The sequence below is a fragment of the Hipposideros armiger genome, unplaced genomic scaffold (assembly GCF_001890085.2).
Source record: "Hipposideros armiger isolate ML-2016 unplaced genomic scaffold, ASM189008v1 scaffold_362, whole genome shotgun sequence".
NCBI classification, from domain to species: Eukaryota; Metazoa; Chordata; class Mammalia; order Chiroptera; family Hipposideridae; genus Hipposideros; species Hipposideros armiger.
The window spans coordinates 829,462-843,893 of record NW_017731712.1 but is presented as its reverse complement, the minus strand read 5'-3'; the positions used below and the strand labels follow the sequence as shown (position 1 = coordinate 843,893).

The 14,432-nt window shown below is 55.9% G+C and overlaps 2 protein-coding genes and 1 long non-coding RNA gene across 6 annotated transcripts in view; 1 reads left to right on the top strand and 2 right to left on the bottom strand.

The window, feature by feature from the left end:
* The window catches only part of ASPSCR1 (ASPSCR1 tether for SLC2A4, UBX domain containing), a 24,685-nt gene extending 24,465 nt beyond the window's left edge, over window positions 1–220 (bottom strand). Inside the window, exon 1 of one of the 3 annotated variants that reach the window (XM_019661925.1) lies at window positions 31–220. In XM_019661925.1, the coding sequence (XP_019517470.1) occupies window positions 31–132 (102 nt within the window). In that variant the 5' untranslated portion in view covers window positions 133–220. The remainder of the gene's footprint in view (window positions 1–30) is intronic. The other 2 variants (XM_019661927.1, XM_019661929.1) reach the window with 2 other exon arrangements.
* A 326-nt stretch (window positions 221–546) lies between these two features.
* LOC109393026 (uncharacterized) lies at window positions 547–2,068 on the bottom strand. 2 transcript variants are annotated; one of them, XR_002126158.1, is made up of 4 exons: window positions 1,943–2,068; window positions 1,618–1,742; window positions 1,402–1,481; window positions 547–886 (listed from the first exon to the last, which is right to left on the bottom strand). It is a non-coding gene; the product is annotated as an uncharacterized LOC109393026 (long non-coding RNA). The 2 variants fall into 2 exon arrangements; XR_002126157.1 differs by having other exon boundaries at window positions 1,618–2,068.
* An 11,590-nt stretch (window positions 2,069–13,658) lies between these two features.
* NOTUM (notum, palmitoleoyl-protein carboxylesterase) overlaps window positions 13,659–14,432 on the top strand; it is a 7,442-nt gene continuing 6,668 nt past the window's right edge. Inside the window, exon 1 of the mRNA XM_019661846.1 lies at window positions 13,659–13,820. The gene's annotated coding sequence lies outside the window, so the exon portion shown is untranslated. The remainder of the gene's footprint in view (window positions 13,821–14,432) is intronic.

The window sequence follows — 14,432 nt, the reverse complement described above, 5'->3', positions numbered from 1 at the left end:
CCGCCCGCCGCCCGCTGCTCGCGGCCGCACCTGCAGAAGCACGGTGCTGGGTGTAACCTTCACCGTGTGGCGCCGCCCGTTTGGGGCCAGCACAGACACCGCTGAGCCCCCGCCGCCTGCCGGGGCCGCCATCTTCCGATCACGTGACCCGCTCCCGGCGCCACCGCGGCCTGCCGGGCTTCAAACAACTTTATCGGCAACAGCCGGGACGCACAGCCACGCGACCGCGGGAGGCGGGGTCCGGGGCGGGGCCTGGAGCACTTCCGTGTCCGCCCCTATCCCCGCCCCCTGCCCTGGCTCTGTCCCGGGCGCTGCCGCAGGGTCCCTGGAGCGCGTGCTCACCCCAATGGGCGCCACGTGGCCGCGGGACTCTATATACATATCTTTTTGTCTTCTAGGAAACATTTCTATTTGCAAATGTGTTTCAGAGATTGGGCATTTCACAGACATCCTCCCCCCAACCCCACCCCCAGCCATCACCTAGCCACGTGGAACCGGTAGCAGGAAGAGGAAGGCCGTGCGGGCCGCAAGCGTGCAGAGGCCTGGGCTCCATGGCCCCTCCGGGCCACTGCCCCCATTCCCCCATCTCCTGTGGTCACCGCTGTCCGTGGGGTGGTGTGAAGGTCAGAGGATGGCTGAGGGTAAAGACTTCTGGGCCAGAAGCTCCAGACCAAACAGAGGAAATTCAGCGAAAGTCTGAAATGGGCAGCCTACACTGTCAAGGCGGAGCTCACCTTACCAGCAGCTAGGCCCTGTGGACGAACTTGTCTGTGGAAGGTCGGGAGGAGGGACCCTCGCAGCCCTCCTATGTGGGTGCTGCCCTGCCTTCATGTCAGTGACACGTCCGCCTTATAGGCACCGGCATACTGACAAACACGGACACCGCCTGCATGTGTGAGAAAACGGGAAAGTCTCAGGGTGGCCCCTCAGTCCCTCCTGACTGTCCTGCAGCCCATCCAACACTCTGCAACCTCAGGGCCTCACTTAAGCCACACACATCGCTGGTCACCATCGGTCAGTCCCCTCCCCTGAGGCCAGGGAGTATCACAGGATCATGGTGATTTCATGTGGGGGGCACTTTGGTCAAGCCCCCTTACCGGCCATTACCAGGTCTGCAGGGAATGAGAGATGATGCCCACAGACCTGCCACTCCATTTCTTTCGTTGCCTTGTCCTGTCCACTGCTACCTGCACGCATGGGCCTCACTGTCTGCATGCAGCTGGGCACACCGGGGCCTTGGAGCAGACACCCTTGGGGTATTTCTGGGGCATCTCTGACTACTGCCTGGTCAAGCTTTCCAGCCCTACGCTTCAGCTCATCAGGCCACCATGTGCAGCTCTGTGGCAGCCAGGCTCCCTACACCCCAAGTTGTCCCCAGCCTGCCCTCTTCAGCACATCAACCTTTGAGGGTTTCCTCAGAGCCTCCTCTGCACTGGAACAGGTCTTCCGTGCCTGCTCACTTGGTTACTGGCTGTCTCCACCTGCAGGCACACAGAGCAGAGCCTGGCACAGGGCTGGTGCTAAGCAAACATCTGTTGGAGGAATGACCCTTGATGGGGAGACAAACAGCACTCAGTCTCCCCAAGTGCACATTCCCCTCCTGCTGCTGGTTCTTACCTGGTGGTGGCAGGGCACCCCAGCAGTGGGAGGTGGGAGAGGCAGGGCAGACCCTCCTCCCCTGGGTGGCCTCACTGGGTCAGAGCTGAAGACCAGGCAGGACAGACCAATCCCCTGTGAGGCATCTGTGAAAACAAGCAAGCCCCAGAGACTACCCCGATGTTGTGTGGGGACCTGGGGATGCTGGACCCACAGCTTAAGCCTCCAGAGGCAGGAAATGCCGTTTCCTTGGACTCCCCCCAGGCAGGGCTTTATTTCAGGCCAGCGTTAAAACTTCAGGTGGCCGGACACACCAGCACCCGGCCACAGCAGGAAGGACCTTCACCTGCCCCACGGCGAGTTTGTGCTCAGTTTGGACAGCTCATTGGGGCCTTGTGCTCGCTCTTGTTGGAAGGCCGCCTCTCTGCTTGTTCTCCCCAGCCCTCACTGCCACTTGGCACCTTTGCTTAGGGCTCCGTTCCAGCCTTGAGCTGCCCAGATTCCAGGATGTGATCACAGTGGAGGCCACAGAGGTGACGTGGGTCAGAGGTCATCTTGGGCAGGTTTGCAAGGCCGAGCGAGAAAGGGAGCCTTTACTTGGGTGCTCCCGTAGCTGTCTCAACTATTTTGGCAGCTCATATTTTTCTTACCAAATTTGATATATTTAAAAATGGCAAGGGGCTGGCCGAGTGGCTCATTTGGTTAAGAGCTCGCTCAAAAGTGCGAGCTCTGAACAACAGCGGTTCGAGTCCCAGCCCAAGCTGAGCAGCCGCTGAGCTGCCAACAGGTGGCAGGGATGGCTCAGCTAAAAATAAATAAATAAATAAATAAATAAATAAATAAATAAAAGATTTAGAAATGGCAAGGGCCAGCGGGGTGGCTCAGTTGGTTAGAGCACAAGCCCTGAACAACAGGGTCACCATTTTGATTCCCACATGGGCCAGTGAGCTGTGCCCAAGCTGAGCTGCTGCTAAGCTGCCAACGGGTGGCCGGATGGCTCAGTTGGTGAGAGCATGTGCTCCTAACAACAATGTTGTCGGTTCGACTCCCGCGTGGGATGGTGCACTGCCCCACCCGCAACTAAGATTGAACATGGCCTGGACTTGGATCTGAGCTGCGCCCTCCACAACTAAGATTGAAGGACAACAACTTGACTTGGAGCTGATGGGTCCTGGAAAAACACTGTTCCCTTTTCCAATTCCCCAATAAAATCTAAAAAAAGGGGGGGGGGCAAGTCCATGCATTCGTACTCATAGCAGCTTTATTTATAACAGCCTTAATTGGAAATAAATCCAGGTGTGCTTCAGCAGGTGAGTAGGTGAACCCCTGTGGTCCATCCACAGCATGGAAGCACTGACATAGCACTGAGGGGGTGGGGGGTACAGGAGACGCTCCCGGGAAGTGACTGAGTGAGAAAGCCTGTCCCAAAGGCTACTCACAGGTTGCCCGACATTTGTTTGGGGAGCTGGAGTGGTTATAGGAGGGCAACACCAGGGACCCTCGTGGGGGTGGAGCCTCTCAGCATTTGACACAGTAACCTGCCAGTGATAAGATCGTGTGTGGCATGCACACTGAGCACAAGTGAACTGGGGCCCTGGGAAGAAGATGAGCATCACCATTCTGGCTATAAGATTGCACTATAGTTGTGCCAAATGTTACCGTTGTGGGGACAAGTGGGCAACATGCTCAAGGGGTCGCTCTGTGCTGTTTCGTGCATTGCACGTGACTCTACAATCGTAATAAAAATTTCAATTAAGCAGAAACATCTACAAACAAGCAAAAATTTAATACAGTAAACTACTACGTTTCAACTCATCTGTGTACCTCTATTGGGGAGATGTACTAACTGTTAGCATCTTGTCACACTGGCTTGTCTTTCTGCATTTCTATCTGCACATATATTTATATTTGGAAGGAAGGTGGAGTGATCACATGCTTTCCTTCCAAACAGTTCAGCGGCACCTCCTAAAATGGGAACCTTCTCCTACATAATTGTGACCCTTCACCGCACCCAACAAACCAACAGTCACGGACTCAGTGATATTACCTGACACAGCCTGTGGGAGAATTTCCCTTGTCCCCAAATTGTCCTTTAGAACTTGCTGTCACATTGGCTTGGTAGTCATTGGTTCACACTCCATTAATCAGCATCAGTTCGTCCTGCTGGGGTTTAGTTTAACTTCTCACAACACAGGCGTTTTTGAGGAGCCCAGACCTGTCTCCTTTAGAATCTTCCATGGGCTGGGTGTGCCTGATCCTTTCCTGGGGTTAAACATTTGCGGTGGTGAGGCTGCATAGATGACAGACCCCAGGGAGATCCAGGTCATCAGTTTGTCCCGTTAATGGTGATGTGAAGTCTGAACACTTGATCTGCCGGATTTCTCCAGGGTTGAGGTACCTTGGAGAAAGAATAAGCCATAAATAGGATGTTTTTCCAGTGACCATTTACCAAACTATTATCAAATGATGGTCCTTGCCTGAATCCATCATTACATTTATGGTTGCAAAATCATGACTTTCCAATTTTACCATTCCCTCTACATTTAATAGGCATTTTGGGGCCAAGAAATACTCCCCCTCCTTTTTGAAAAGTCTTAAATATTCATATGAATTCATGGATTGAAATATTCATGAATTGAATTTTCATTCAGTTACTCTTTTTGATGCTCAAATTGATCCAAATTTGGCCAGTGAGACCCCCTCCAAGCTGGCTCCTATACTCCTTTTTTTTTTGGAGGTGTGGTTTTTATTTTTACATTATTTCAAACTTGGAAAAAAGTTTCAAGAACAGTTCAAGGAACTCCTGTGTAGACAGACTCTCCAGTTGTTCACATGCTACCCCATTTGCTTTGTCATCTCTCTCTCTCTCCATACATAGAACATTTTTCTGAGCCATTTGAGAGTAGGAGATGTATGCATAAACCCTTCAAGTGGATTTCCTAAGTGTAAGGCCAGTCTCTCACATAACCACCAAACTGTTGTACGACACTGGGAAATCTAACATGGATGCCACACTCTGAGCTAGCCTACAATCCCATCTCACTCTCATCTTTCCTCCTTCCTTTTGTCAACGTAAGAAACGTCCAAACCTGTAAAGAAGTCTTATGAGTTTGTTTGAACCAAACTGGCGACAAGTGCTGGGAAGCAAAATCCCAATGGATTGAGAAAACGCTCCTGAGAACAGCAGTTTTACAGCTTATTTTTTACCTTAGAGTCGAAGGCGGAGGCTTAGGGGTTACAGGGAATCCGTGGGTGGGAGGTGAAAGGCGGGGAGGAAGCACAGCGAGGGCGTCTCTGGGGTTGGATAAAAAGTAAAACGGAGAGGGCCGGCCGAGTGGCGTGTTGGTTAAGAGCTGGCTTGGGACGCCAGAGGGCCCCGGTTCAGATCCCACATATGAGGGCCAGTGACACTGCCCTCTACAGCTAAGATGCTGAACAACAGCTCAACCTGCAGCTGGGCTGCCGTGAGTCGCCGGCGACGGCGTAGGCTGCAGCCCCTGTGGCAGTGGGTTGCCATGGGCTACCGTGTGTAGCCAGCAGCCAGCGTGAGCGGCCAGCAGCCGCAGTGAGCGGCCGTCCAGAAGCCGGCGACTGATCTGCCTCGCCCGGGAAGAGCGCAATGATGGTGCCAACTTGGGCCAGTGAAGCAACGTCCGTCCTCCACAACTAGACTGAAGAACAAAAGGACAGCAGCTTGTCTGTTCCCCTTCCTCGATGCCCCAGTCCTGTTCCCCTCCCCCAATTCCCCAATAAAATCTTTAAAAAAAAAAAAAAGTAAAACGGAGAGGTTCACACTTCCTTCACATTGGTGGGTGCAAGATCGATAATAATGAATGTTTACTGCGCTGAGACATGGTCTGCGGGCACTAGATAATAATGAGGGATTCCTGGTCTCATGCACTGAGGGGTCTGGAAAAGAGAATTACTCTGACTTTTCAAAGGTCTGTTATCCTAGATGCAAAAAGACAACATCCAGGCTCACTTCAAGTAAAGACTGACCTTTGTCAAGGACGCTAGGATGTGACCACCCACCATGGCCTGTTGTAGTGAGGACTGTCTATATCCAGACCACCCTGTGTGGTTCCTTTGGTCTCTGGGGGTGTAGGGCCCGCCATGCTGGCCTCCCCTGAGCTTGTCTTGTTCAATCTGTGGCCCCTTTTTCCGTCCAAACTTTTGACCTGTTTCCATTATTCTCTGAGCATTTCCTCACCTCTGCCACAACAGGGTACCCTAGGCTTGCCCAGGGTGTCTCCTGCCCCAGCCCGAACCTGCCACTTCTCAAGGACGCCCTGGTCCCTTTAGAGGGGAACGGGATTTAGAAAGTGAGGTCTGGAGCAGAGTGTGCTCAGGGCTGCTCTGCTCCGTAGGCCCTCTCAGGGCGCAGAGCTAACACCCTGAATTCACCTGAATAGCTCTCACTCCAAGCCACCCCTCACGATGTTCCCTTTCCTTCCCTCACTCTATTTGTATTTGGTTAAATCGTATGAAATTGCCGATATTCAACCATTTTTGATCCATAAAAAAAATGGCAACTGTACATGGTTCAACTGAAAATCCCTTTCTCCACAGTGAAAACCCTTGCTCTTGGTAACATGAATATATTTGTTTGCTCTGTTCCAAAATACCCTCCAAATAGCTTCAGAATTACTACAGCAATCCTGCTACTAACCACAGACCTACTAAGGAAATTTCAAGATCCGTTTGTAGTTATTTTTGTCCTCAGAATATATCCCACTAAAGAAATACAGAGTATTGTGTTCAAAAGTTATTTGAATTAATTCTTTTTTTCTCTGCGGTCATGCTAATTTGATACACAGTTAGGCTCATTTATATATTACTGTATTTTGGGGCCTGTTTTCATCCTTTTTGATTTGATGCTATATTTTGATTATGCAAAACATTTGTTTGACTCAAAAGTGATAAGTACAAGATGAGACGTAGCCAGACCAGGGTTGCCCCCTCCTTGTCCATTCCCACTCACCCCGTAGAAGCCTTCTTCTTTCAGTGCTGGGGTAGCCTTTCTGCATTTATTTTTGCAAAGATGAGCAAATGCATGTGTCAGGATGCTAAGGGGACACAGATGTACATTCTTCCCCTCCTTCCTTCTTTCACAACATGTGAACAGGACCGACCTGTCTTTGTTCTTTTCACTGCAGCCCCCGTGGCCCTGATCAGGACCACCTCCAACTCTACCCCCTCCACAGCACCACCTCCAGAGTACAGTGTCCCGGCTGGGTGTAATGTAGGCTATCACAGCATCCAGCAGCAGCCTAGGGTGCAGTCAAGGCTTGAGGTCCACGGACCTGAGCTGTGACACATCCTGGCTGCCTGGGCCTCTGTTCTTCATCTGTCAAATCAGGGCGGTGACAGTGCCCCCTTCCCAGGGACATGGAGACTCAACAAAGGTAAGCCACACAGGACACCACAGGAAGCAACTCCCCCAGCAGGCTGCGGGGACCCTGAGCCTGGCCAGAAGACAAGGTTCAGGTCCTTGCCCCAGGCTGCACTCAGGGCTGGCCTGGGGCGGCAACTGAATTTTGGGGGGAGCGGGGGGGGAGTAACGGGTTATTTTCTGGAGCTATGTTAATAAGACTGAAGCTATATTTTCCAAAGAAATTATGTCTCAAACTATGGTTCTATTAGGACCTCAGGTCACATGTTATAGGTAAAGAAGCCCCCACCTGGCCTGGGAACCGATACTCCTCTTACCTGTCTCCTTGGGAGAAAGCATGGCTCACTCTTGGAACAAGTGGTCTCTGAGAGCCCCCTGTGTGCTGAGCCCCTTGGGGAGGCACAGCTCCTGTACCACGCTATACTTATAATCTAGCCAAATGCACTTAAGACATATGTGTGTGCTATACCGAGGGTGCCAAAAACATGTACACATTTTAAGAAAGAAAAAAACTATTAATTGTTATACTCAATATATACCAATAACAAAAGATGAATACAAGTCACGTTTGACTTCTGCAATTACAAGAAGTGTTCAAAGTGGTTACCATCAGCGTCCAGACACTTCTGATGATGGCGAACTACTATTGAGCACAGACGACATCTCTTAAAATGTTTATACGTTTTCTTGGCACCCACAGTATATATTTATGGTAAAATTGCATTTTCAATTTAAGTAGTTTAAAATCTACTTTCCAATATAGACCCTTCTGGAAATTATCTGTATTATCAATAAGGCAGTGACTTCCCGTTGCCCGGGGCTCCTTGACAGTGCAGTGCCCCATTTCCTCATTCTCTCCCCATCCTGACATCAGGTCGCATCTGCCCCCTCCCCCCAGAAGACCAGCCTGCTGTCTAGTCCTGGTGTCCCCTCGCCAGGACAGGGCTCTGTTGAGTGAACTTGTGACCATCAGGGACCCCTCCTACCCTATGCATGGAGCTGTCCAACATCTGGACTCAGTCGGTGGCCTCCAGGCAGGGCAGACACCTGGGCAGGTAAGAACCTCAGCTCACACTCAAGAGAGACCACACTGTTGACTTTGTGAAATGAGTTTCTAAGTTGCCAAGCAGGACAATCAACGCCCTCAACAGGTGCCCCTGCTCAGCGCTCAGGGTCCTCCTCTGAGAAGGGCAGCGTGACTCCCAGGCGGAGGCTGGTGGTGCCTCTGCAAGATGCAAGACCGTGCTCAGCTCAGTCCCCACCTGCCCTCTGATCAGCCCCGAGAAGCGAACACATGGGGTCTGCAGAGGGCAGGGATGGCGGCCTTCCAGCTTCTCCCGCCGGAGTCCTCCCTCCCAGGCGGTTTGACAGCTGTTCCCAGGATCTGCTTTGAATTAAGAAGTGGCATGGCCCTTTAAGAGAAGCACCCGCAGCCGCAGCCCCGCCAGCCACTGCCCCCTTTGATGTCGCTGGCGCTGAAAGGTTCCCAGGGGTGAGATCTGAGGGTTTGTTTCTGCCTCCCCAGAGGCCACGTGCGGATCACAGGGTGGGAGAGAGGGTGGGCCGAAGGTCACATGGCGGGCCAGCCATGCTGGCCTGCAGCCCCTGTTGCAGTGGGCGCTGGGGACCAGCAGGCTGCACAGATGGGGACCAGGCGGCCTGGAGCTCGTTAGGGCACAGCAGAGCCAGCTGGGAGGGCTGAGAAGGAGCTGTTTCTGGCCCACCCCAAGAGGCCTGGGGCAGCACAACCTCCCCCATACCCTTCCTCACCTGTACAGTGAGGAGCACATGCTGGCACGTGGGGGCCGCTCCCATAATACTCCAAGAGGCCCCATTTCCACCATGCGTGGGAAGGCCCTTCCTTCTCCCAGCTCTGGGATGTGGCCCTTCCCGGGTGGACCCAGACACTCGTTACCCCAGGTCAGCTGCAGGCTGGCACCCAGGAGGGTCCTTCAGCAAGGGGAGGGTGGGATGAGAGGCAGGCAGGTACTGCCAAGTGACTAGTGGGGTCCAAGGCCCCCAGGGGTTGAGCCTGGGACCAGAAAACCCCATCCTGGTGCCTGGTTCACCAGCTGGGGGGGTGGTCACAGCATCTAGGATTCAGCTCCCACCCACAGCCCTGGGGGCTCTCACCCCTAAGAGAAGGGGGTTCTGACTCCCAGGTGCTCTCAGTCGCAGGGCAAGGGGTGTGTGTGATCTCTTTTGCCAGGTGACCCCAAGGCTGCTTATGCCAGGCCTGCAAACACCCACCTGGTTCCCAGGAGAGGACCTCTCCCAGCGTCAGGCCTAGGAGCTGCCCACAAAACGCGTGAACCTGGCCCAGTTGTCCCCACTTTCCACCCCTGGCCCCCGCACACAGGAGACAGCTCCAAGTGAGGGGCTTTGCTCACCAAGGTCCCAGGATATGAGGCCTGGGGGGGCGGTTCCTGCTAACAGATGGGGGCGGCGGCTCTGGAGAAACTGAATAGCGATTCAAACTCTGTGATTGCACTGCCTGACCTTGACGCCCCTCCCAGGCTCAGAGCTGGAGATGGGGTCTTGGCTGGCTGGGGAAGAGGGCCTCCCCTCAGAGTAAGCTGCTGGGAGGAGTGGGGTGGCCTACCCTGCTTCCCTGGCCTCTTGGGCCTCAGAGGCCAGCAGCTGGGGCTCTCAGCAGCCCAGGTGGCTGTGTGAGGCGGGGCAGCTGAAGCCGGCAGGCAACAGCTGGGCCCCAGACGGCCGGCAGCAGCTGGAGCACAGAGCTGCCCTCATGCCTTGCAAGCCCCCAGGCTCAGGGGCCCCAGGAGGGAGCCGGCCAGTGGCATGGGCAGTCCCACATTCAGTCAAAGGCACTAGGTCTGGAGCTGCTGGATATCCAGAGGCTCTGAAGGCCAGATTATCTGTCTGTCAGACCCAGCGGGGACCCAACTGTGCCACTGACTGCCCTTCGCCACACTCTCCTCCCTGTCCCTGAGAGCCCTCCATACAGCCTGGGCCCCCAAGCCTGCCCCAACTGGAACCCTAGCTCTAGTTTCCTGAAATGTTCCATTTCTGACACCCTTTTTCCAAGAAATGAGCATGTATCCACACGCGGACCACAGCTCCCACTGGTTAACTCTGTGCTCATCTGGGACCCTGGCACCTTCCCCCATAGCTTTCTCCCCAGAGGAACAGCCCTGGCACCCCCATTTTATACCTGGGGAAGCCCCTCCTAAAGAGGCAGAGCCCTCTCTGGCCTCTCATTTTTCCAGGCTCCCTTGCAGCTGGGAACGCATGGGACCCAAGCTCAGCCAGCAGCACTAGCACCTGCGGCCCACCTGAGTGGGGGCCAAGACGCAGGGAGGCGGGAGTGATGCGGAATCCACCCTGGATGTCAGTAGGGGCAGGGAGTGTGGCAGAGAAGGGCAGGTCCCGTGTCCATGGTCCGTGGGACCACTGCAACAAGGCAATTTGGGACACTGTTCCTAGTCCTCATCCCCCAGCTTGAGTGCCTGTCCTCTAGACATCCCATGAGTCCCCTGTGCTGGGGACCTCAGTCTACCTTGGTCCTTGAGGAAAGGCCAGCATCCTCCCGGGAGTAATAACATTGCTTATTACATGCTCACTGCCTCTACACATCCCGCCTCGTTGCCTGCCCCCACGACCCTGTGAGACAGGTACAGATAGGGGACCTGAGGCTCAGAACCCAGCCTGGGGCCCAGCGGGGGCGGAGCCAGGTCCTGCAAGGACAAACCAGGCACTGCAACATCCCCCACATACTGCAGTTGGGGAACAAACTATCCCACATCCCAGGAAGGTTTCCAGAGTGGGACCAGCCCACCCCGTCCCCACCCGGGCACTCCATTCACCTGCCCCCCTTCCAGTCACCTGGTGCCCTGTGTCCAGCCTGCTGACCATCGCTGGTCTGACCCACTGGTGCTTTGGGGGTTTTTGAAGGTACAATTCACACAACATGAAGCTACCCACAGTAAAGTGTGCAATTCCATGGCATTTAGTACATTCTCAGTGTTGTACAGCCAATACCACAATCCATTTTAGGACGTTTCCATCCCCTGAAAAGAAACCCTGTCCCCATCAGCAGTCACTCCTTATTCCTCCCCCAGTCCCTGGCAACCAGCGGTCTTCTTCCTGTCTCTGTGTTTCCTCCCCAGAGGAACAGTCCTGGGGAGGAAATGTCCAGAATGGGCAATTCTGTTGCCCATTCTGGACATTTCATATAAACGGAATCATACAACGCGTGGCCTTTTGTGTTTGGCACATTTCACTGAGCGTCATGGTTTTCAGGCCTGTCCATGTTGTCGCCTGTGTCAGAGCTGCAGTCCTCTTTATGCCTACGTACTATTCCATTGTGTAAATGAGCCACATTGTATTTATCCACTCAGCCATTGACAGACAGCTGGGGTTTTCCACCTTTTGGTGACTATGAATAGTGATGCTATGAACATTCATGTACATGCTTTTGTTTGAACACCTGCTTTTCATTCTTTTGAAGACATAGTTCAGAGTGAAGCTGCCGGATCATACGGCAGTTCTGTGTGTACCGATTCGAGAAGCCACCACACTGTCGCCATGGCAGCCGTGCCAGTTCATGTCCCACCAGCCATGCACGGGTCCCGGCTATCCACATTCTCGCCAACACTTATTACTTTCCCTGTTTTTTATCACAGCCTTCTGAGTGGGTGCGAGATGGTATCTGACCCATTGCTGTTCAACCCAGTGTTCCCCTCCTCCCACTTGTCAGGGCCACAGTGGCTGGTGTCCGCCAGGCTAGGTGCAGGCAGCCTGGAAGCAGAGGACACCTGCTTGAAGGACCTGCTGTTCTCAGAGACCCCACCAGACTGACTGCAGGAGTCCGAGGTGCTGAGGGTAAAGCTGGCCCCTGCAGGGGAGGCAGGGGGGAGTTACTAGGACAGAGCCAGTCTGTCTGAGTCCAGAGTGGGACATGTTGTCTGGGCGTCTGGGGGCTGCTGCCAAAGAAGAGAATGGGGAAGGTGGGTCACAGGGCAGGAAGTGCTGGGGAAGGCTGGATTTGAGTGCCTCTTTGCTTCTGTTCGCAGTCTTGAATAAACCCAAACAGAAACTCATTTTGGTCCACTGTGCAGGCAAAATCGCATTACAGCGAATGCCGGGAATATAATATGCACGCTCTTCCCTGGTCCTGGGGTTTCACTGGCAGTCAGCTGCTGCGCACGTTCACGCATGGGTTCCTATAATCCCTCTGATGGAGGGACGGTAATTGCCCCACTTTAAAGAAGAGGAAATGGGGGCACAGAGAGAGGTCATGGGCCTTGCCCAGGGCATCCCCACTGGGAAGCTGCTCAGAGCCGGGTCAGCATGGAGCACAGCCCTCCACACCTGTGCCATCCAGCTATGGGGAGCATCTCCCTGCCTGGGACTTGGAATAACACGGGGAGAGGTAGAGGGTTCTTCAGCAGATGGGCGGGGGTGGGGAGAACACCTCCGGGTGTGACCTGTGTTTGAAGCTACTGCATCTGGTCAGCCCCAAACGTGGCCTTTAAACTGACACGAGTGTGGATTTCCAAATGAACCAAGGTCCATGTCGCTATTCTGTCAGCTCCTCTGACTCTCAGCTCCCCTAATCAGGAAAATGGGCACACAGCTGCCTGACGGTGCCTGTGGGGAGGACCTGCCCTCTCCTGCACTGAGTGACCCCAGCCCAGGCTACCCCCAGGGCCCCTCAGCCTGATCTTACATAACAGCACCTGACATTCCTCGGATGCTCACAGGACAGCTTTCAAGGGCCCTGTCTGGTCTCCCATTGCATCCTCTGAGAGCCCGACTGGAGCAGCCTGCTGGGTGTGGGCAGGGTGGGTGGGTGTAGCTCATCACTCAGCCTGGGGACAGGAAAGGGCAGTGCTCTGGGCCAGAGGGGCCCTGCCACCCAGATGGACTGTGAAGGGGGCGGGGACGGAGCCCCGGCTGCCTGTAACTACCTACCCCAGAGGAGCTGTGGGTGCCTCCCAGGGGACACAGCCTCCTCACTGCCCTGAATTAGGAGGGGAGCTCAGGAAGGCCTGCCCCCCCCATCTGGACCCCTGTCCCGAAAGGCAAGGCCTGTTTCCTGCCTTTAAAATGGGTGTAACGACAGCCACGGGCTGCAGATGGGAGGGGAAAAGGTCTACCAAAGCATTTCATGTGTGTGGAGGGTGAATAAATGCTTTTCTTTCTTTTGTCTCCCCACCCACCGGGTAGAGGCCTCCTAAGTAAACACCTGCCTCCCCCATTTTGATTTCTGACAAGGAACCTCCTTCTGTCCCAAGTGAGGTGGCTGGGAAGGTGAACTCATGGGCAGATACAATGGTTAGTGCAGGTCACTGAGCAGACACCCAGCCGGCAGCTCTTGTCCATTCTCGCCCCTACCCCAGTGGCTCTGGAGCAGGGAGAGGTTTGGTGGGTCATCAGAGTGGCAAGCTGCAGCTAGAGCTCTTGCAGTGAAGATCCAGGACCCCACCCGAGGCCCACCGACCTCGGTAGGTGACAGCGCCCCCTCTGGCCCCACTGCCTCCGAGGGCCTCCCAGAATCTGTCCACCCAGGCGCGGGACAGGGCGACTCCCGCATGGAGCCCTGTAGGGGCGCCCGGTCCCTCCATCGCCTAGGGTGCCCGCGCCTTGCGCCACACCTGTCCGCTCCTCCGGGAGGCCCCGGGCGCTGCTGCTGCCGGCCCCTCGGCGCGGAGCCCTATGTCCGCCGTCGCTTTGATCCCGGGGGCCCCGCTGGATAAAAGTCCCGGGCGGCTAGGCGCCAGCGTCAGAGGGGGAGGCAGCCAAGCCGGGCGCACCAGCGGGGTGGCGCAGGGCGAGCGACGCCAAGGAGCTGGGGCGCAAGGCCGCGGTGAGCAGGGGGTCTTCGGGCCCGCTCGGGGTGGGGGGGTGCGGGCCGGGCCGCCCGCCGGCTGCTCTGGGCCTGGACAGCGGGAACGAGGGAGACCCCGGCGGCTCAGGTGAGCGCTCCCGCCCTGCGCCCCAACCCGTCGGGCCCCGGCCGCTGTGCGGCGGGCGGAGTGCCCCTGGCGTGGAAAAGCCCCGCTCTCGCCCCGCCGCCCCGGGGGCGGGGGCGGCGGCGCCGGGCTGGCCGCGGCGAATGGAGCCGCCCGGGCCGCGGGCCGCTCTGCCCCCCCACGGAGCCGGGCCGGGAGCGCCTCCGGCGGCCGCGGCGGGGTAGTCCAGGCCCCTCCGTCAGGCTTGCGGTTTGGGAAGAAAAGGCGATGCCTCCGCCAAGAAAAGAGCGGGCGCGGCCCCCTCCCCCTGCGCCGAGCCCGGGCGGCGGCGGCACATCTGACGCGCGGGCACCCGGGCCGCGGCGGCCCCGCAAACTACGCCCAGGCTCGGCCCCCGCCGCTCATTGGCGCGGGCGGGAGCCAGCGCACCCAGACCCTGCGCTGCCCTCGGCCGGCCGCGAGCGCGGAGCCCGAGCTGTCCAGGCCACGGCGCCCGGCCACGCGAG